This window comes from Limanda limanda, chromosome 7 (assembly GCF_963576545.1).
Source record: "Limanda limanda chromosome 7, fLimLim1.1, whole genome shotgun sequence".
NCBI classification, from domain to species: domain Eukaryota; kingdom Metazoa; phylum Chordata; class Actinopteri; order Pleuronectiformes; family Pleuronectidae; genus Limanda; species Limanda limanda.
Genome location: NC_083642.1, coordinates 10,206,031 through 10,224,003, shown reverse-complemented (window position 1 = coordinate 10,224,003; position 17,973 = coordinate 10,206,031). Strand labels below are relative to the sequence as shown.

The 17,973-nt window shown below is 41.7% G+C and overlaps 1 protein-coding gene across 1 annotated transcript; it reads right to left on the bottom strand.

The window, feature by feature from the left end:
• Positions 1–2,267: 2,267 nt before the first annotated feature.
• LOC133005825 (sodium- and chloride-dependent taurine transporter-like) lies at positions 2,268–17,511 on the bottom strand. The gene is made up of 14 exons (XM_061075618.1): positions 17,312–17,511; positions 14,981–15,210; positions 14,761–14,895; positions 12,417–12,651; positions 11,754–11,886; positions 10,963–11,097; positions 10,568–10,671; positions 10,303–10,427; positions 8,725–8,837; positions 7,579–7,716; positions 7,052–7,154; positions 5,285–5,385; positions 4,967–5,137; positions 2,268–3,985 (listed from the first exon to the last, which is right to left on the bottom strand). Exons 1-14 carry the CDS (start codon positions 17,320–17,322, stop codon positions 3,833–3,835), a joined length of 1,887 nt encoding a protein of 628 aa, XP_060931601.1. The 5' UTR covers positions 17,323–17,511; the 3' UTR covers positions 2,268–3,832.
• Between the last annotated feature and the right edge of the window lie 462 nt (positions 17,512–17,973).

The window sequence follows — 17,973 nt, the reverse complement described above, 5'->3', positions numbered from 1 at the left end:
CAAACGCTGCACGCACGTAACCACAGCATAAATTTACCTTCCTCTCCTGTAATGGGATTCATGTTCTGATTCAAAGAAGAAGAATCCAGTTGTGCAAAGTGGAATTTTTTTCTTTATGTTGAACACAAAAGACTCTCATGCCATGCTCTATATGCACAGAACACACACATGCCCACCCACACATATATGGGCGGTGGGGGTGGACTGAGTTATTTCAGCCATGTCTTGGCTCACTGCCCCTGTTTCCAGTGTCTCTGCCACACTGCCCCCCCCACACACACAGAAGGGACAGTAGCTCCAAATAGACAGAAAGCGCCCAGCTACTTTCCAAGTATCATGAACTATAGTTTACACCCCTTATATCTTAATACCACAAATGCTTTTAAAGACACTCTCTCCTTCCTGTTTTGAAGTGAAATGTCCATTGACAAATAATTATTTGTATTTATTATCATTTTTTGGGTTACTTTATTTTTGAATCCATACACAGAGTTTACAAAGATTGTTTTACACGTTCTGCAAGTTTCTTTTCAACACTGCATTTGCATTCACGGCCCACGTTTTCATCCAAAAGTTCACTTTCACTTTTTCACGTTTCACTGTGAGTCTGAGTTTCTGTTTGTGGCACAAGAATACTTTTTTTATCAGTTCGTGGTCTATCACTGATTTTTTGCTTAAATAAATCACATCCTCTACCGGAACATAGGATGAAATGCCTTTTTACATTTTCAGTGATTAATGATTTCACCATACATCTGTATGGGTTTATCATCAGTGGGATTTGTCTGTGCCATACCAGTATCTATAAGCATGTTAAGCATGCATAAGTAGCTCTCCCTCAAAACATACAAAAACAAACACTGGATTAACCTCTGCACCAACTGGATTTCTGTGCGAGTGCTTCCCCCTTTTTCTTATCATGAAATAGTGTTTTTATAAAGCATATGTGTAACAAATCTGGCGTGTCGATCAAGCTGCCTCTCTGGAAATCAATACTAATTTTAGTATGTCTTGACTGGTTCATCCTTTTCCAAATCTTATTTCTGAATCATGTCTTTTATTAAATGTCATGTACTGAGGTCGATTTTTGAGATTTTATATTAATTTAATGTATTGTACCTTTTTATTTTTACTGTATAATGTATGATGGTATGCAGTGCTTTATTTTTATTGATCGTACATGCACATCACGTGTAGTGTCTTCATTTAAGCTGTGATACTGAATGTGGCTGCACATTTCTTTGGGTTGATTTCCACATCCTCCCTGAATCTGTTTGAAAGAACTTGAAAGATTAATTGGATATTATTTTATTTTTATTTAATTTATTATAAACTAAGAAATGTATTTCTTTTTATGGAAATAAAATTATGAAACTATAGATACTTTTTTCTCAGCTGTCTCAAAGTGTGTTTAATTTAATCACAGCGATGATTCACACTGAACCAGGAAATGTGTCAACACTTAACAGGTGGAATGCCAAGTTTTTTGGGTGATTTTAATTTGACTGCTCAACTGAACTGTCCAGACTAATATATCTCAAATACAGGAAGGATGTAATGAAATATTATTTAGACTCTTTCTCCCAAGGAGGATCACATTAGCATCTGATTTGTTCTTTAAATCAGTAAATGTAAGTCTGTGGGGGTTCAGCGTTTCCCAAATAAGCCAGTCTCCCCCTTTTGTGAGTGAGACGTCAATGCAGTTCCCACCTGCTAGGGGGGGTGTAAGACTAGTGGTGGGACGGACACCCTGAAATTTAGGACGAGTGTCAACGAGTTGTCACAGGGGAATGGAGGGAGGTGGGAGTCGGGGGGGGGGGGCTATTTCAGGAGTGGAATCGAAACGTGCTGTGATTCACACAAGTGGAACTTCCTGAAAATAGATGAAGGTTGTAAGTGGCATCAAGGTCTAATGAACTGTTTGCAGTCCAAGACTCATTAAAATGATTCATGGCAGTGAACAAACTATGCAACAACTTACTAAACAACTGCAGCCTCTGTGCCTGTGCACGCATGTGTGTTGAATTTGAGCGCCGCAGTGATATGCCCTGCAGGAGTGACATTGAGCCGGATGTCTGTGAAGAGCGATAAGATGATACTGCACGGAAATTCAGTCTCTTCAATTATCTGTACATGCACGGGTGAGATTTCCATTTTACAAACACAGGAAAGAACAGAAAACAGACAGTTATTCCCTTCGCAGGGGCATTTATGAGAAAATGCTTTTCAGACATATTTAGAGAAAAAGAAAGAATCAGACAAATAGATCCAAAGAAAAAAAGACGTTTATTGGTAATCTCTATAGAATGATGCAATATGCATCTCAAAGGGGACAACTGTGAGACAAAATTACTTTGGTACACATGAATTTCCAAGCACAAGATTTCCATGGACAAAGCAGCACAGTACTGTGATGACTCTTGCACATGCTTAAGGACTTTACATATAACTGTTTAGGCTGTTTCAGTGATAAACATAACATTTACTTTGAATTTGATGCATTTTGAAGGAGCAGAGAATGTCATTGCTTCATAGAACATTGGACACTGATAAAAATGTTCTTGGCTCACACTGTAATCAATATTTAAAAGTGAGATTGCTGAATTTTAAGTAGGCTCATTGATGGTGTAATATGATGTACAGTATAAAATTGTTACAAAAAGGCATATGTGAATTACAAACAATTCAACTTCTACAAACAAACGTCTACAGTGAACGTTAGACACTAATCCAGTGGTAGTTCTGATATTGAAATGAGCACGAGGGAGAGTCAGTCTGTTTAGAAAATAAATGTTATCAATTTAAGTGCTGTTCATACAGGCCCTACTACTAATGACGAGTCAGAAAATTTGACTTTAGATTTCTACTCTATTTTGTCATTGTCTTATCATTGGGACAACTAGATACTGTATATCAAAGTACAAATGTCAAAAAGTTAGAAGTTAAAAACATATCCTCCTGTAATGTGCTGCAAAGGCATCTGCAATACCTTGCAACAAAACAACAAATACTACATTAAAGGTGAAACGACATATAAAGTGCAAAGAGAGGTTTCAATAAATGCACTGGGACTGACTATAATAGTCACACAGGCAGTGTACAAATACTCTAAAAATGCCACTATCCATTTCTCCTTTTTCTTCCTTATCCGATTTTTCCTTATTTATTATTTTTGTCTTGGTAATTTTTGAGGATGTATCTTCTCATGAATGCATTTCTCACAGTATTTGGCAAAGGCCTTGTTGAACTTGAAGGATGTCAAGCAAAAATTCAATCTATGCCACGCATGTTTCCACTGAACATGTTATGGATATATATTCTAAGAGCTGTGGCTGGTTTGCTTCTGCCGCAAGCAGAGGTACATTCATTTTCACTGTGGGATACACAACAGTAAGAGATTAGAAGTTAGCTTGGGCAGCGAGGGCTGCCACGATCAAGTCAGAGTGTTAAAACATTTTCTTACATTTGCATGGTTAATAACTTGTTATGGTTAGTTTATTTATGAGAAGAGAGAATTCCATCATTTCTTCTTATACAAAAATAAAATAAAATTCCTCATCTCTCTAGAAATCAACAGAAAGGTAGTAAACACTGAATATGTTGTACCTCAAAATACTGCCTAAACTGAGATTAGTGCCAACTACAGCGACAACAAGTGTAACATCAACAATATTGATATAGTAAAAAATAAAAACAATAATAACTCTTCATAGAAATCAATCCGGAGTTTCTCTAATGTGAATATATGGACAATGTAAACCTATCATGATCAAAGTTAGCAAATATGATAACGCGGAAAGCACAACAATCGTATTCCTCTCACAGAGAGCGCTCACATCGTTGTTTCTACAATGGTGTGGGTGGGCTTGATCAAGCCATTGTTCCCGTTGGGGTCCAGGGGCTGTGTCAGCTCGCTGCCCTTCAAGCTGTACTCTTTTGGGCGAGAGCTCACACCGGACTTCGGGGCTGCCACTGCTTTTATCCTCTGAGGGAAGGAGATCAGGGGTTAGACAGCCATCAGTAACCAGTGTTATACAAGAGGCGGTTTAGGGCTCAAAACCAATTTAAATGTCTGACATCGTAATTGAACATATATCAATTCTGTGTCAACGATTCATAACGAACGTCATGTGAGCATTTTATTGAAAGAATAGTTGAATAAGAGAAAAAGTTAATCTGTCTTTCGCCAAGACGTCGATCGATACCACTTTCCTATCGGTAGCCACCTGCAGATTAGCATTTAGCGTAGAAATGAGAAGTAGGAGAAGCCAGCTAGCCTGGTTGCTAGATACTAAAGAAGCATGCAATGCCAAGTAACATGAGAAAATCGATAACACACCCTTTAGGATGCTAAATGGGAAGCCACAGCTAGCAGCAGATTAGCTTAGCATAAAAAGACGCACAGGGAGTAAAAGTTAGCCTGGCTGCCTGGCAACCTCATGACAGGTGACCCATGGTGTTAGCATAGCGACTTATTAGCATGCAGACTAACAACATTGACCAAGCATGATTGAAATATCCCGTCTGTGTTTGCAGGTCTATGAATCACCGAATATTTCAGCTCAAAATTATTTTCTTATCTGTTTGCATAGAAGACAGGTTGACCTGACTCCCTGCCAACTGTTTCCTCTCACTGAGCTAGGTCCCCTTCGTTAAATGATATTTCCGTGCACACTAGATGTTGAGTAATGTTATCCCAAATTAACGTAGGACAGCAGCCTCCCTTTGCTTTTGGGAGTGCTGCGGTTACATTCATTATAGTGCTGGTTAAAGTCATTAAGGGGGAATTCTATGGTGCCAAGAGAGATCAACGCACTGCAAATTAAGAAAACAAATACAACGCATGCCAATATAGAAATTGGGAATACAGCCATGTTCATCACTTTTTTGGTTCCCCTGGAAACATTGTCGTATTCGCCATTTGCATCTCATCTAATTCCAGACAACAAAGCAAATATCGGCTAACCTCGATCAGGGATCCCTCAGACTGCAAGATCTTGATGACCATCACCAATGGGATGCAGATCATGGAGGACAGGGCCAAGAACCAGCCCACACCGATGGCCCAGTCCGGGTACTCATACACCTTGTTATACTTCAAGGGCTTGTACTTCACCAGGGAGAAGACAAAGCAGCCCTATAGGAATCAAACACACACGTTGCTTTTAGTTCTTTGGTGGCACAGCTCCCTGTGACCTTGAAGGTACCGTCAACATTTGTCCCTTTTCATCAACAACAGTATCTCTGATCCCTTTGACACAATAGACCGACTCTGATCTCTCACCATGCACAGGACAGGAGTGATTATGGTCCAGCTCCACTTCATCCATGGGTTTGGTCTGTAGCCAATCATATCCTCAACTGCATCGTAGAAGTTATCAGCTCCTGTCAGACACAAAGACACAAAAACATGAGATCTCACAGAATCAAAGTGTGTCAGTATAATGAATATTGTAGATAGGTTATCATCACTGTACTGTACTCATGTTATTGTTTGCTGTCACAGAACAACCTTTTATAACTATCTATGGAAATTAGAAAGTTTATGAACACCTTATCTCTATTGACTGCCATAAATTGCAGCATATATTCCACCTGGGCCATGTCCCATTACAAGATAAACTGTCTGAGCTTTATCAGTTAAAACTAGGATACTAGGTCGATATTGATGCTTCCTTTGTTGATTGCGATAATAATGTGTTTTATTGCTTTGTTTGCTGGGGAGTGTGCTGTGGTTTACACGTGGCTGATGTCCCTGATAAAGCCTGTTTGTACATGTTAACAATATGTTGTTATCACTACCGATGAGACAATGTTTTCATTGTTGGTCTGTTTGTCTGTCTTCAGCAAGAAAAATACTCAACCGATTTTCTTGAAGCTTAAAAGGAAGAATGGGCAGGGGTATGACCCGTTAAATTTTGGCTTGGATCCGGATAAAGGGGTAAATCCAGGAAAAAAATTTTTTCTTGAACTCAATGTTTTCTGACATTTTACCTGATTTACGAGGGAATAATTTTTTGATCCTGATAAAATAAATCAGCCAAATTTAGGGAACAGATTTCTACGTGTGTGTAATTTAGTGAGGCTTAATTGTTCTAGGTTTGTACCCTCATGGTTGAATGCACTTATTGTAAGTTGCTTTGGATAAAAGCATCAGCTTAATAAAATGTAGTGTAATGAATTCAAGGAGACTGTAGGGCTGTGGCAGAGGTATGCGCTTTATTGTCTTTAAAGGAGAAAATCCTCTATTTTGTTTAGCCTATAAATCTGTAAATGCACTAAATTTGTTTAAACTCAAATCAAGCAGATATGATTGACAAGGGCCTGGAAATAAAGACAAATATGTTCAAACAAGTGATAAGACCAGAGAGAATGACCAAAATACATGAATTTGATATGTAAAAATATCCAGAGCTACTCTCACTTTGGCAGAAAATGTGCATGTAGTACTCTCACAGTAAGAAAACTTTCACTTCCTTAGATCTTATCTTATGCTCCCTTGAGGGATCCCAACCCTCAAGTTGGGAACTAATAGTGTAGAACACACCCAACCAAAAAGTGAGAGGGGCTACTGTTGTGCATGATTTAACCACTGTGTCATTAACACAGGCAGTCAGTGGAAAACATTTGGAATATAGGGCCTTTCAGTGTGTACCCTATAAATACTGTGGTTGCTGAAGGATGTCGGATGATGATTCATTGTTATTCGAAGAATTAGATGGCTTCTCGCAAAATAGTAACATGTTGATCTTAGTTGTTTATTACTGGAGGGCTTGATTTAGTTTAATAAGGGATCTTCTTATTAGACTCAATGTTCTTCTTTCATGATGATGGGTGTAATGTGAGGGGAGAGAACCACAGCTATCCAATCACACCCCGGGATTACCACCCCACTCGCCACACCCCTGATGGCAGTTAAACTTATTTAGTGCCGAACCCCAATGGACACCTTTAATTACCCCTATAGAACTCATTTAAGCTTTACTACAATTACTTTTAAAAAAAAACAACGAACGACAGAAATCTATCACATAGAGTTGTTTCCACTTACCATAAACCCAGGCTACAGCAATGCATTCAAAGAATGCGACCCACAAAAGGCACACACCACTGGCTGCATAGTAATCAAAGAGTTGAAACACATACATGCCACCCTGGAAGAGGAAAAGACAGAAAACAACATCAATTATCCTGCTGATGTGTATGGAGAGAAAGAGAATCACAGAGATAGATGGGGACATTGAATCAGAGGGGGCAGAAGGGGGGTGTTGAAAGCAGTGTACAAGGATGCTGGCACTTGACCAATAGAGGCAGAGTTCAACAGGTGCTGCAACGTCATTGAAGCACGGTTAACTGCTAAATGGAAAACGGCATTCCAGCTCGCTCCATTCAGACACACAGGACCGGGTGGTGAACGCCGCATGGAGCCATATTTGGTCTCAAAAGCGCAGCGGCCGGCGAACAAGTGGAAAGTCTGTTATCTCTGCTGTAGAGCCGAATGCACAGGGTCTCTTTTCCTTTTCTAAACACGGTCGAGCAGCAGAGGAAGCTCAGCGAGGAGCCCGCTGGTGAACTTACTTTCGTTACCATGGCGAGTCCCAGGAGATAGCTCATGAAACACATCACAGCTATAAAGATCTCCCGTCGGTAACCCTTCCTGAGGAGGGATGGATACAGATCCACAATAGAGGTGATCTGTCCTTCCACTTCGACAAACTGTGGAGGCAAAAGCAACAGGTTACTTCTCAGAGGACAAATAATAACTCAACAACCAGTGTCTCTTTTTATGCAGAGCTCTATAAATGAGATGTTATAAATAATTCCCATTTCTGTAACACTGGTTTACTGTTACCAATATACCAAGATACAACAGAAACAAATCAACAGTGAATCACCGTCTGTGTCTCTGCTGTGCCTCCTCATACTGTACATAATGTCATAACATTATGAATTTGCTCCCATTTATCAATGTGCAGTGGCTTTATGCTCCGAGGGCAGGCCCTCTTTGTTGCATGAGGACCAAACAAAACCCCTTACATAACAGTGGCATGTGTGTGTGTGTGAGCCATGTTAACAATATGTAGCATTCAGGGCTACAAATCTGCATGAAATCTATGGTTGAGCAAAGCACCCACACACATGCATGTGTGCTCGCATGCCGTCACTGGCCACATTTCTAAATAGCTGCACTTGGTTGACTATTTACATGTGCTCAAATTTAGAGCATTAGCCTGATCTTGCATTTGGCTGAGATGAGTAGCTGGCCATTTGCAGGACTGAGATAGCACAAGACTAGAATTACACATGGATGCAGGAAATGTGATACAGCCATATAATCACTCTGGTGCACACTTGGGTTTTGTCTACTTAGATTATCTTGTCTCAATCAAAGCTCTGCCTCATATCATAGCCAGATAATGGCTCGCAAGCTATAATGATGACTCCTTCTGACTTAATGTTTGACAAACAGATTCTAAATCCTTAATTTGTGGCTTTACAGAGCATGAGAAGGGGCCTCACACCCTACACAGAGCATGGTCGTAAAAAGTCTTTGTGGCTGCATTGCTTGGCTGTCAGATATCTGATCTCTTCAAGACATTAGATATGGATCGGAGAGACACTAAATGTGTTTCACACATTGAGGGTTTGGCAGGAGCCACCTAACCTATACCAAACAGCTACTCTGCATTTAGCAGACAGCAGATTGATTGTGAACATACCGACCTGGCTGTCAAGGCCCAGCAGCAGCAGCATGATAAAGAAGAGGATGGCCCAGAGGGTTGGCATCGGCATCATTGACACAGCTTTGGGGTAGGCGATGAAGGCCAAGCCGGGACCTGGAAGCAGAACAGAGTGGGGATGGGGAGAAGGGGGCAGAGGACAGAATTAACATTTCTATCTGATTTCAGCTTGGACGACAAACGGTAAGGGGATCTGAAAAAATAATGTAAAGGCTCAGCTGAGCTAGAGACGCTGACAGGAAATGCGATCCAATTTGGCCCTCAGTTGAGGTAAGATAAATTTAACTGAATGGAGTGTTGATTCTTTGGTTGCAGGGTTTTCTGACTCTACAGTGGACTTGCATGTACATAGCTGCAGGACAAATACAAACAACTACACTGTCTACTCTTTTACTCAGGACATACTAGATACCTGCCGACAGTATTGTCCATAAAATTAGCAGTACACTATTTATTAGGCTCTTTTGATGCTTTACATTTTATGAATTGTTCTGCACAGCTACATTATTTTTTTCCTGCGCTGGTGTATCATCTATTCTTTACATTAGATCATCTATACATATATATATATGCAATTGCTACTATAATTTGTAAGATGTTTAGCTGTATTCTCTAGTACTGGTGCTAACTGTGCGCAATCAAGGGTATTCTGAAATAATCTAATCTAAATAATGCAGTTGAGGATTTTAGCAAAACAATGGACTGGTTCAACGGGTTATATTAAAGCAAGAGACACAAAGTCAACAATCACAAAGACTAATCACTCAATTGAGGAGTTTAGCAATAAAATTCAAATACATAGTTTCTGGGATTTCATCTACTAAGGAATACGTATGTACAATCTATGTATTAATGTTGCACATAGAGTCTACACACATGTACGTCTATGTCCATCACAGAGTCACCTTCATTGTCATTGGTTTCACATCATTATATTCAATCAGTTGAAATATTCAGTCTTACAAATAGCAAATGTTTGATTTCAAAAGAAAAGAGCAGGCATGCTGAAATAAGATGCATCTCCTTCAAAGTCCACATGAGAAGCAGAAGCAGAACCGGTGGCGTCCACCTCGCTCAGGAGATCCACAGCTTGTTAACGGAACAGAGCACACACAGTAGAGTACATACAGGAGGGGGCCAATCGTCTCATCAATGTCCCCTGGTCAAAAAGACTTAAAGTTAACTACATGACGTAAGCAGGTTGGATGTGGCACGTGAGGACACCTGGTGCAATTGAGCGCCTTAGATAATGATGATGGAGCAGAACCACAGTTCGTTCTAGGGCTTAAACACGCAGCACTTGACCAATTCCATGTAATCTGTCCTCAAAAGGGTAGAACAAACTGTATTTCCCACTGAATTAACAATTCTGTTTCTTTGAAGGCTTTTTAATCTTTTTCAAGGAGTGTGCAGTGGCCGATACCTCTACATTTCAGCATCATGATTTCCTGCGACTTAATTCTTTATATTTTTTATATGGTTTCGAATTGTCTGTCTTTCTTTTTTCCGCAGCAGCAGCAGCACCCACCGTTACTGCTACTGTCACCTTCGACCCTCGTACCTGACTCTGCCACATCGGCAATGTCCACCCCTTGTTCTTGTGCCATGAAGCCCAGGACGGAAAATATTGCGAAGCCAGACACAAAACTGGTTCCGCTGTTGAGGCCTCCCAGCAGCAAACAGTCCCTATGTCACACATATGTCGAGGAGGTTGTTAATGAACACAGGTGGAACCGAAGTTCCCATTTTCTTTTCACGCAACCGTCTCTGACACGAGTTGCTGTCACTACTACACTCCCACTCATCCCAGCGGAAACTCAGCTCACCTGTAGCAGTTGTACTTGTATTTGTTGTAGCTCCCCAGGGACGTCATGGCTCCCAGGCAAATGGCGTAGGAGAAGAAAATCTGGGTTCCTGCATCAATCCACACCTGAGATGACAGAGGAAGGGGTGCACTGACTTTAATCTGTTATTATAACAAGTGTGGACTTGGTTTTGAGACGACTGGTATCACTCTCATGAAGATGGTGGAAGTAATTAGTTGCTTTCTGTCTTTATGCTCAGCTAATCTAACTGGCTGCAGGTTATAGCTTCATATTGAGCATGAAAGTTCTATCAAGTTCTAAGCAACACACTAAGTAAACATGTTTTTCAGAATGTTTTAATTTCCCTTTATCACCTGAGGAAAGAAATGTTAATGAAAATTGGTTTTAAATTGTACCTCTGGATCTTGGAGTCTGGTCAAGTTGGGGTAAAGGTAAAATTTGATTCCTTCACTTGCCCCGGGCAGAGTCACACCACGGATCAACAGCACAATTAGCATCACGAATGGGAAAGTTGCTGTTATGTACACCACCTAGACAGGACACAGGAATTATTACTAACAAGGCAGGAGAACAGATATAGCCTTAGGACTCATCAACCCTGAGATACAATGGAATAAACTCTACCACCAAATAAACACGATTTCCCTAAGATTTTTTTCCTCGACTCTTACTCATATTTATTCAAAATAGAGCAATGCAAAGGAGCTTGACCACATGAAACTACAAATGTAAATTCACCCAAGATGCACTGAGGGTGGGTTGCGATCCAGTCAGCCAAAAATCCTTTAAAGTCAATTATTTCGCATTCACCTTTTTGGCCATTTTAAATGTAACAACTGAGCATTTGTATTGTCCTTTATATTATCATACATATCAGTGTGAAAGTACTTGTGCTCAATAGCAACAATGAGTAAAGAAGAACACAAACTGAGATGCAGCAGCGGTTTCTGTCCAGCTAACAGAAACACACTTAGGGCTGAGGAGCGACACAAAGTCTGGCCAAGAAACGACCTCCAGGGCAGCGCTGAGACTTGTGTCTCTACATCAACTAAATCAAGCTTGTTTCTAAAACTGTGGCTGTTCTCTGAGCAACAGGGTTTTGTCACTGACTCGTTGGGGTAGAAAAGTAAAAGGCCAAACAGCTTCCAGGCAACACAATAAGTAAAGTATACACTACATCACTCACTTTCCCAGTGGACTTGACTCCTTTCCAGATGCAGAAGAAGCAGATAATCCAAACTGCCAGGAGACACAGGGCCAGGTCCCACTTTACGGGTCCAATGTCCTCGATCCCAGAGGAGATGCTCAGGACATTGCGTCTACAGACGACACAGAGGCAACAGTTAATGGTAGTTTGTGGGATTTGAAAAATAAAACAAAATAACTTATCTTGCACATTTTTAAACACTCTCAAAGACAGAAGTCATGTAATAACTCTAAACCATGAACCCAAGAGTATGATTAAGAGGATAAGGAATCTAATTTGTTGAAATGAAACAGGCGCATGACTTGGCCTCTCATTGGTGTTCTGCTACTTGTTCAGAGTCTGAGGACACTTTGAAGCAGAAGCCTTGATGCACCATAACCACTTCTAACTTTGTGATAATTGTTTTGATGAATTACCTTCAAATTCAAATGGGTAAAAAAGGCCATGAAAAACATTGCACTTCAGTTTAGTCTGACAAACTCTGATTTGTACATGAAAGGTGCAGTTCAAACAAAGTTCATAATAAACTGGCAGATTTAATATTCTAAAGTAGACTGTGCAAGCGAGATAAGATGGCAGTGGGTTACGTGCATGTTCTCATGTGTGCATGTGTGGGTTAGGCGTGTCCTTGTGAATACTCACTCCCAGAACTCTGTGACGGGGGAGGTGAAGTTGGTGATGTTGGCTGCCAACCAAAGGGTCTTGTTCTTGCGGACCGTGTCCTCCACACAGAACTCTGTGTTCCAGGGCTGCTTGCATTTTGCCCAGGGAAGCTCCGGCTGAAAGCAGTGAAATAGGTAGTAGAGACCCCAAGCCAAGATCACAATGTAGTAGACGTTCAGGAGGGATACGATGACAACAGAGGCGTAGCCAATACCTGGGAAGAAAAAGAGGTTGGATATCCACATTAGCTCAATATCCATCAACTCAGCTGAGCATTTTTATTTCTGCTCTTTTAAAAAGACATTTTACAAATGAGCTTTTGTCTGTGTGATGACATAAGCTGCTTACATACATGAGCTGAACTTTATTCTCCTGACATTATCCTGAGAGGGTGCAAGTGAGAACGTAAATCACAGAGTTAGAGGCTCTGGAGTTTTTCCGGCCAGCCCCCTCATAAAAACTCAGGATTAAGCCCATTTCCAATTCACGGCAAGTTAAGCACATTGATGATGTTTCTAGCAACAGATGCAGGACAGGAAAAAAATATAAGCTTTTGGTGATAAGGGTCAATGTGCTGTAAACAAAAACACATGATCTCCAAAGCAGGATTTATACATTAAGTCCTGCCTCACATGATTTGCCCAGGAGCCTTTTCTGGAGTTCATGTCAGAAAATGTCTCTAGGAGACGGGCCTACATAATTTTCTCTGGTCTTTAAACTGTCCCTACCAGCGGCACAAGACTCCAGACACACATAATTCATATTCAAAATGTAATGTGATGCATTGTTGTATAAAAAGTAACTTCTCATCTTGCTGCGATGATGAATTATACTCCTGGGCGTGTCAGTGCAGTATGACATCACTGATGGGTGTGGTTGCATGTGTTATCCCGAGCACTCTATGATGCAGCACATTATTGAATTACTCTTTAAATTCATTTGACTTGTAACGGGGGATAAGGCTGCTGAGCAAACTCCGAACAACTAACTCATAATGAACTTTCCGACTACATTACCAACTGTTGTTATGTTCTTAGTGTTGAGCTATTTTTAGATGACTTTGCCATGAATCTGGACGCAGAAATCCCCGGTACTCTCTCACGGCTTCAGAGTATTTATACACTCATCATCTCTATTGCCCCCGCCTCCTCATTCCCACATACCGAATGCAAACAGATAGACAACTAATTTCTAAGACTTGCATGTGCGCGCGTGTGCGTGTAGTCCACAGTGTGTTTGTGTGTGCTGGGAAAAGTCATGAATTCACAGTGCGATAAGAACACTAGGAGGTGGGAGGAACAATGGGAGACTTGTGAGTCGCCCGTTTTGTGGCCACTTGTGGACTTTCACTCCCGTGTGTGAGACGCCAGATGGACAGGCAGCAGCCTCAGCATTTCTCGAATAGCGGAGCCCATCTGCAGCTGCTGGAGATCCGGTGCCGCGCAGTTTCCTCCCTTTTCATGTAACGCTGCCCATGTGAACATGAGTAAAGGCGTCACGGCAGCTGCCGAGCTTGCTCAGTGCGACAGCTGTTGGGGCTGCACCTCGGAGGAATGACGGGCCCTGGGGTGTCTCAGAGTAAACTTATGGTGAGAGAACCGCACCCTGACAACTCGGTCACAGAGGCGATTATAATATAAAAGAAAACAAAGTGTATCCACACTGCAGCTCCATGTCAACAAAGACCATCACAGAATCGTCATGCAGACATGTTGCATGATATTGTCTTCATTGCTCGGCAACTTGACTTGTTTATGTATTTATTTATTGCTTTCGGTTTCCGTGGTAACCAAGACCTCAACAAATCCATTACACACACCAGATCTTCCATCCAAAGATGACTGCATGTGCTCTTTATTTAATGTAATAAGGTTGTATTGAATCTATGTATTTTTACTTGTTCATATAAATGGACATGAGTGTGTATGTATGTACAGTATGTAAACCCTCTACGTGAGGCTGACCTCTGCAGTTAAAAAGTACGTATATCATTCCTTCTCCCTGATTGTCTGTGTTTCTGTGCTTTCGTTGTTCAGCTCCTGCTTCATTTTGCTGTTAAACGTTGTTTACACAAAATAAACCAACCGAAGGAAGTAAAACTGTTCTAATTACCTGGGGTGTTGGCCTTAGCACAACACAAAATCTGACTGTTGAATACTGGACTGAAACAGGAAGACAACCAGGGCTGAATTCTTGTTCCAGCAAATTAGGCTTTTACTCAACAATAAATATTAGATGATCTTGTCCGGGGATATTTATACTGTGATAAACAGCCTCTATTTCTGTGTGTGAATCTATGCAGTGTTTATGTGTTTGGACTGACCAGTGAAGATGGGGCAGATCTTGCCCCAGCAGGTGATGCCACCTTCAGAAGTGTACTGGCCCAGTGCGACCTCCAGGAAGAAGACAGGCAGGCCGCCCCCAAACAGGAAGATGGTGTAAGGAATGAGAAATGCACCTGGAGAAGGGAAACAGGAATCAGCTCAGAGTAATCCTAGAGCTGCAGGGATTTCATTCACGTTTGTCGTGAAGCTTTTGCTTACCTCCACCATTTTTATAGCAAAGGTAAGGGAACCGCCAGACGTTTCCCAATCCGACGAAGCCTCCGGCCACAGACAGGACAAAGTCGAGCTTACTGGACCACTTCTCCCTCTGAGGAACCTTGCCCTCTGCCTCGTCCTCGGGCCGCGTGCCCGGGCTCTTCCCCGGCGAAGGTTTCAGGGTGTCCTTATGGAAATCCTTCAAGCATTGGAGCTTCTCTTTTTGTGCCATGCTGTGGACGGCGGATGGGAAAAAGGACACATTGATGGAGAGAGAGAGAGAGAGATGAGACAGAGGTGAGAGGGATAAGACGCAGATAGTGAGGAGCATTAGGGAGATAATGCTGTCTCCTGATTGCGTTACAGCTTGCGTACATGATATAGAGCACTATGCAGCTAATCTTGCTAATCTGAAACACTGCTGCATTGAGGTCATTCAGATTGGGGCGATGATCGATGGAAACATGGGGCAAAATGAAGTTAGAAAATGAAAAATATATGCAAATGTATGCGATCGGGACTAGTGATAAAAGACAAGCCCAGTCACATCCAGTTTTTGCATTTCACAGTTTTCCTGGGGAAAACAAACAAAGAGAAAACCCAATGTGTTTATTTATCAGCCTCAATCAACCAATCCCTTTCTAGATAAGTAAAAACATCCATATACTATATATCACTTGTTTTTATTTTGTATTCATGCGGCACAGCGAGTAGTGTGACGCTTCACTCTCAGGGTGGATGTTTCTGCTCAGAGGGGGGCACATTGTCACTGGAGGAAGAGGAAGGGAATGTTTGGACACACTGCCGAGACCTCATCTGAACCTTGGGCAACGTTTTTCTTTTCGCTTTCTCTTGTGCTACTGTATCAGCAACAGGTCAGCCATCTGTAATCCAAATTTAGAGGGGGAGGGGTTACATATCCCCTTTGCATTCCCTGAGCATTGGCCTCACACAGGAAGACGCAACAGCTTTAAGTTCCCAGAGTGTTTACACTGTAAAGTGTCTTTCCAAGAAAGACAGGATTTCTTATTACCGGCTAAGGTGTCCTGTATCCCCCTGCTCGAGCCAAAAAGAAACCCTAATAGGACAGGATAAACTATTTGTCAGGAGTGACTGTGATTTAAGCTCCCAGGCTGGGACACCATATGGAACACATGAGGGGACAATGAGAAGGCTCAAATGAATCATACGCTCTAAGATTAGTAATAATACATGAGGAACAGATCTCTTTTTAAAAGAGAAGTTGGCAGAGCGACTTCATATACTCCCCCTCAACTCTTGTGGGCCAATGGAGCAAGAAGAAAATTCAGACGGCCTTGTTCATTGAAGCTCAGATGAAAGAACATTTTGTACGGAAAAGTTTCGACCCTGAAAAGTATTGCAACCTTTGCTGAAAACACAGTGGAAAACTGTGGAACGTGCAAGAAGCAGAAAGTGGAGAACAGATTTCAGGATGGCAACTTGATACTTTACATTAAAAGAGTGATAATAACATCCACCTCTCAGGAGCTGCCTTGTACATGAAGAAACCTCTAGCATTCCTACTGGGAACTGTGCGTTTCCTCACTTAATTAACGCTTCAACAACAAGCCCTGCATCCCCCTTAGAGAGAGAGAGAGAGAGAGGGTGAGAGAGAGAGAGGGAGAGAGACAGAGAGAGAGAAAGAGATAGAGATAATATGTGTGTGTGTGTTTGTGTGTGTGTGTGTGTGTGTGTGTCCCATCGTTTTCTAGGATTTTTTTTTTTTTCTCTTCCTGTTATGCATGACAAGTCAACATGAACCGCTTTCCATTCCCAAACCTACTTACGTAACTGGATCAGTAGTTGCCCACTCGGTTTCTCATCCTGTTTCAATCTCTCTCTCTCTCTCTCTCTCTCTCTCTCTCTCTCTCTCTCTCTCTCTCTCTCTCTCTCTCTCTCTCTCTCTCTTATCCCTCTTTCCGTGCACTCCTCTCTCTCTCTCTCTCACCTGGTTGCCTGACTAGCCCGTCAGATAACACCGAACGCAAACTGTCCCTGAGAATAAACCCAGACGCGCACGTCACCTGAAATTCCCTCATAATAAAAACAAATAACGAAAGATGCGCGACTGGAATCGGTCCAACCCGGATCGCTCTGATAACACACTCGCTGGACTACCTCTGTTCATTCAACCTTTTCAACAAACAAACTGAAATCTTAAACACACAAACTAACGGGTTATTCTTAAGCAAACGAATGCAACAAAGAATACATATAAATTGAAAACAGACCCCACAAAAAAAGCGCATCCAAACTAAAGGGTTATAACAAATCAAGTTTATTTTCCAGCAAAGCAAATAGGAGTAAACTTACATTTCCTTCATGGCTGCGTCTTTGTGTAATGTTCCTCTCGCTCAGCTGTCACCATTCCACTGTACTGAAAGTCTTTATGCAGACACGGGTCACCAGGAGTGGAGCTGACAGCAGGACCCGCCCCCTGACTGTAAGACAATTAAATCCAAAGTGGAGATTGGACGCAGCCTCGCAGTGACTGACAACTCAGGTACCAACATGGGAGACTGTAAATTTCCACTTCCCACTACTGCACACACACACACACATACACACACAGCCCAGTGGTGGTGGGGGACGAGTGTGTCACACCCACACACACACACACACACACACACACTCTTTATTCATGTTGGAGACTCAGAGGACAAGTCAGGGGAAGAGAAAAGCAGAGCTGTGCTTGGTCTTGAATTATGATCTGCTGCAAATGCATTGAATAAAAAGCAGAGTTGACTTTATTTACATTCTTATGTTATGAATATGCAGCACAGATTCATAACCAGCTCCCTTCGTAACATCGCCATGCCACTTCCGAGTAGCTTCAAGTGAAAACTATCTTTATTCATGGGAGTGTATGCTGTGGTCAGGCTGAATCTCTGTCCTCCGCTCTGGTTTGTTATCTGGGAAATGTAAACCAGTACAGTATCAGCGTATAACAAGGCCTAATAAGGGAATATGTCTCC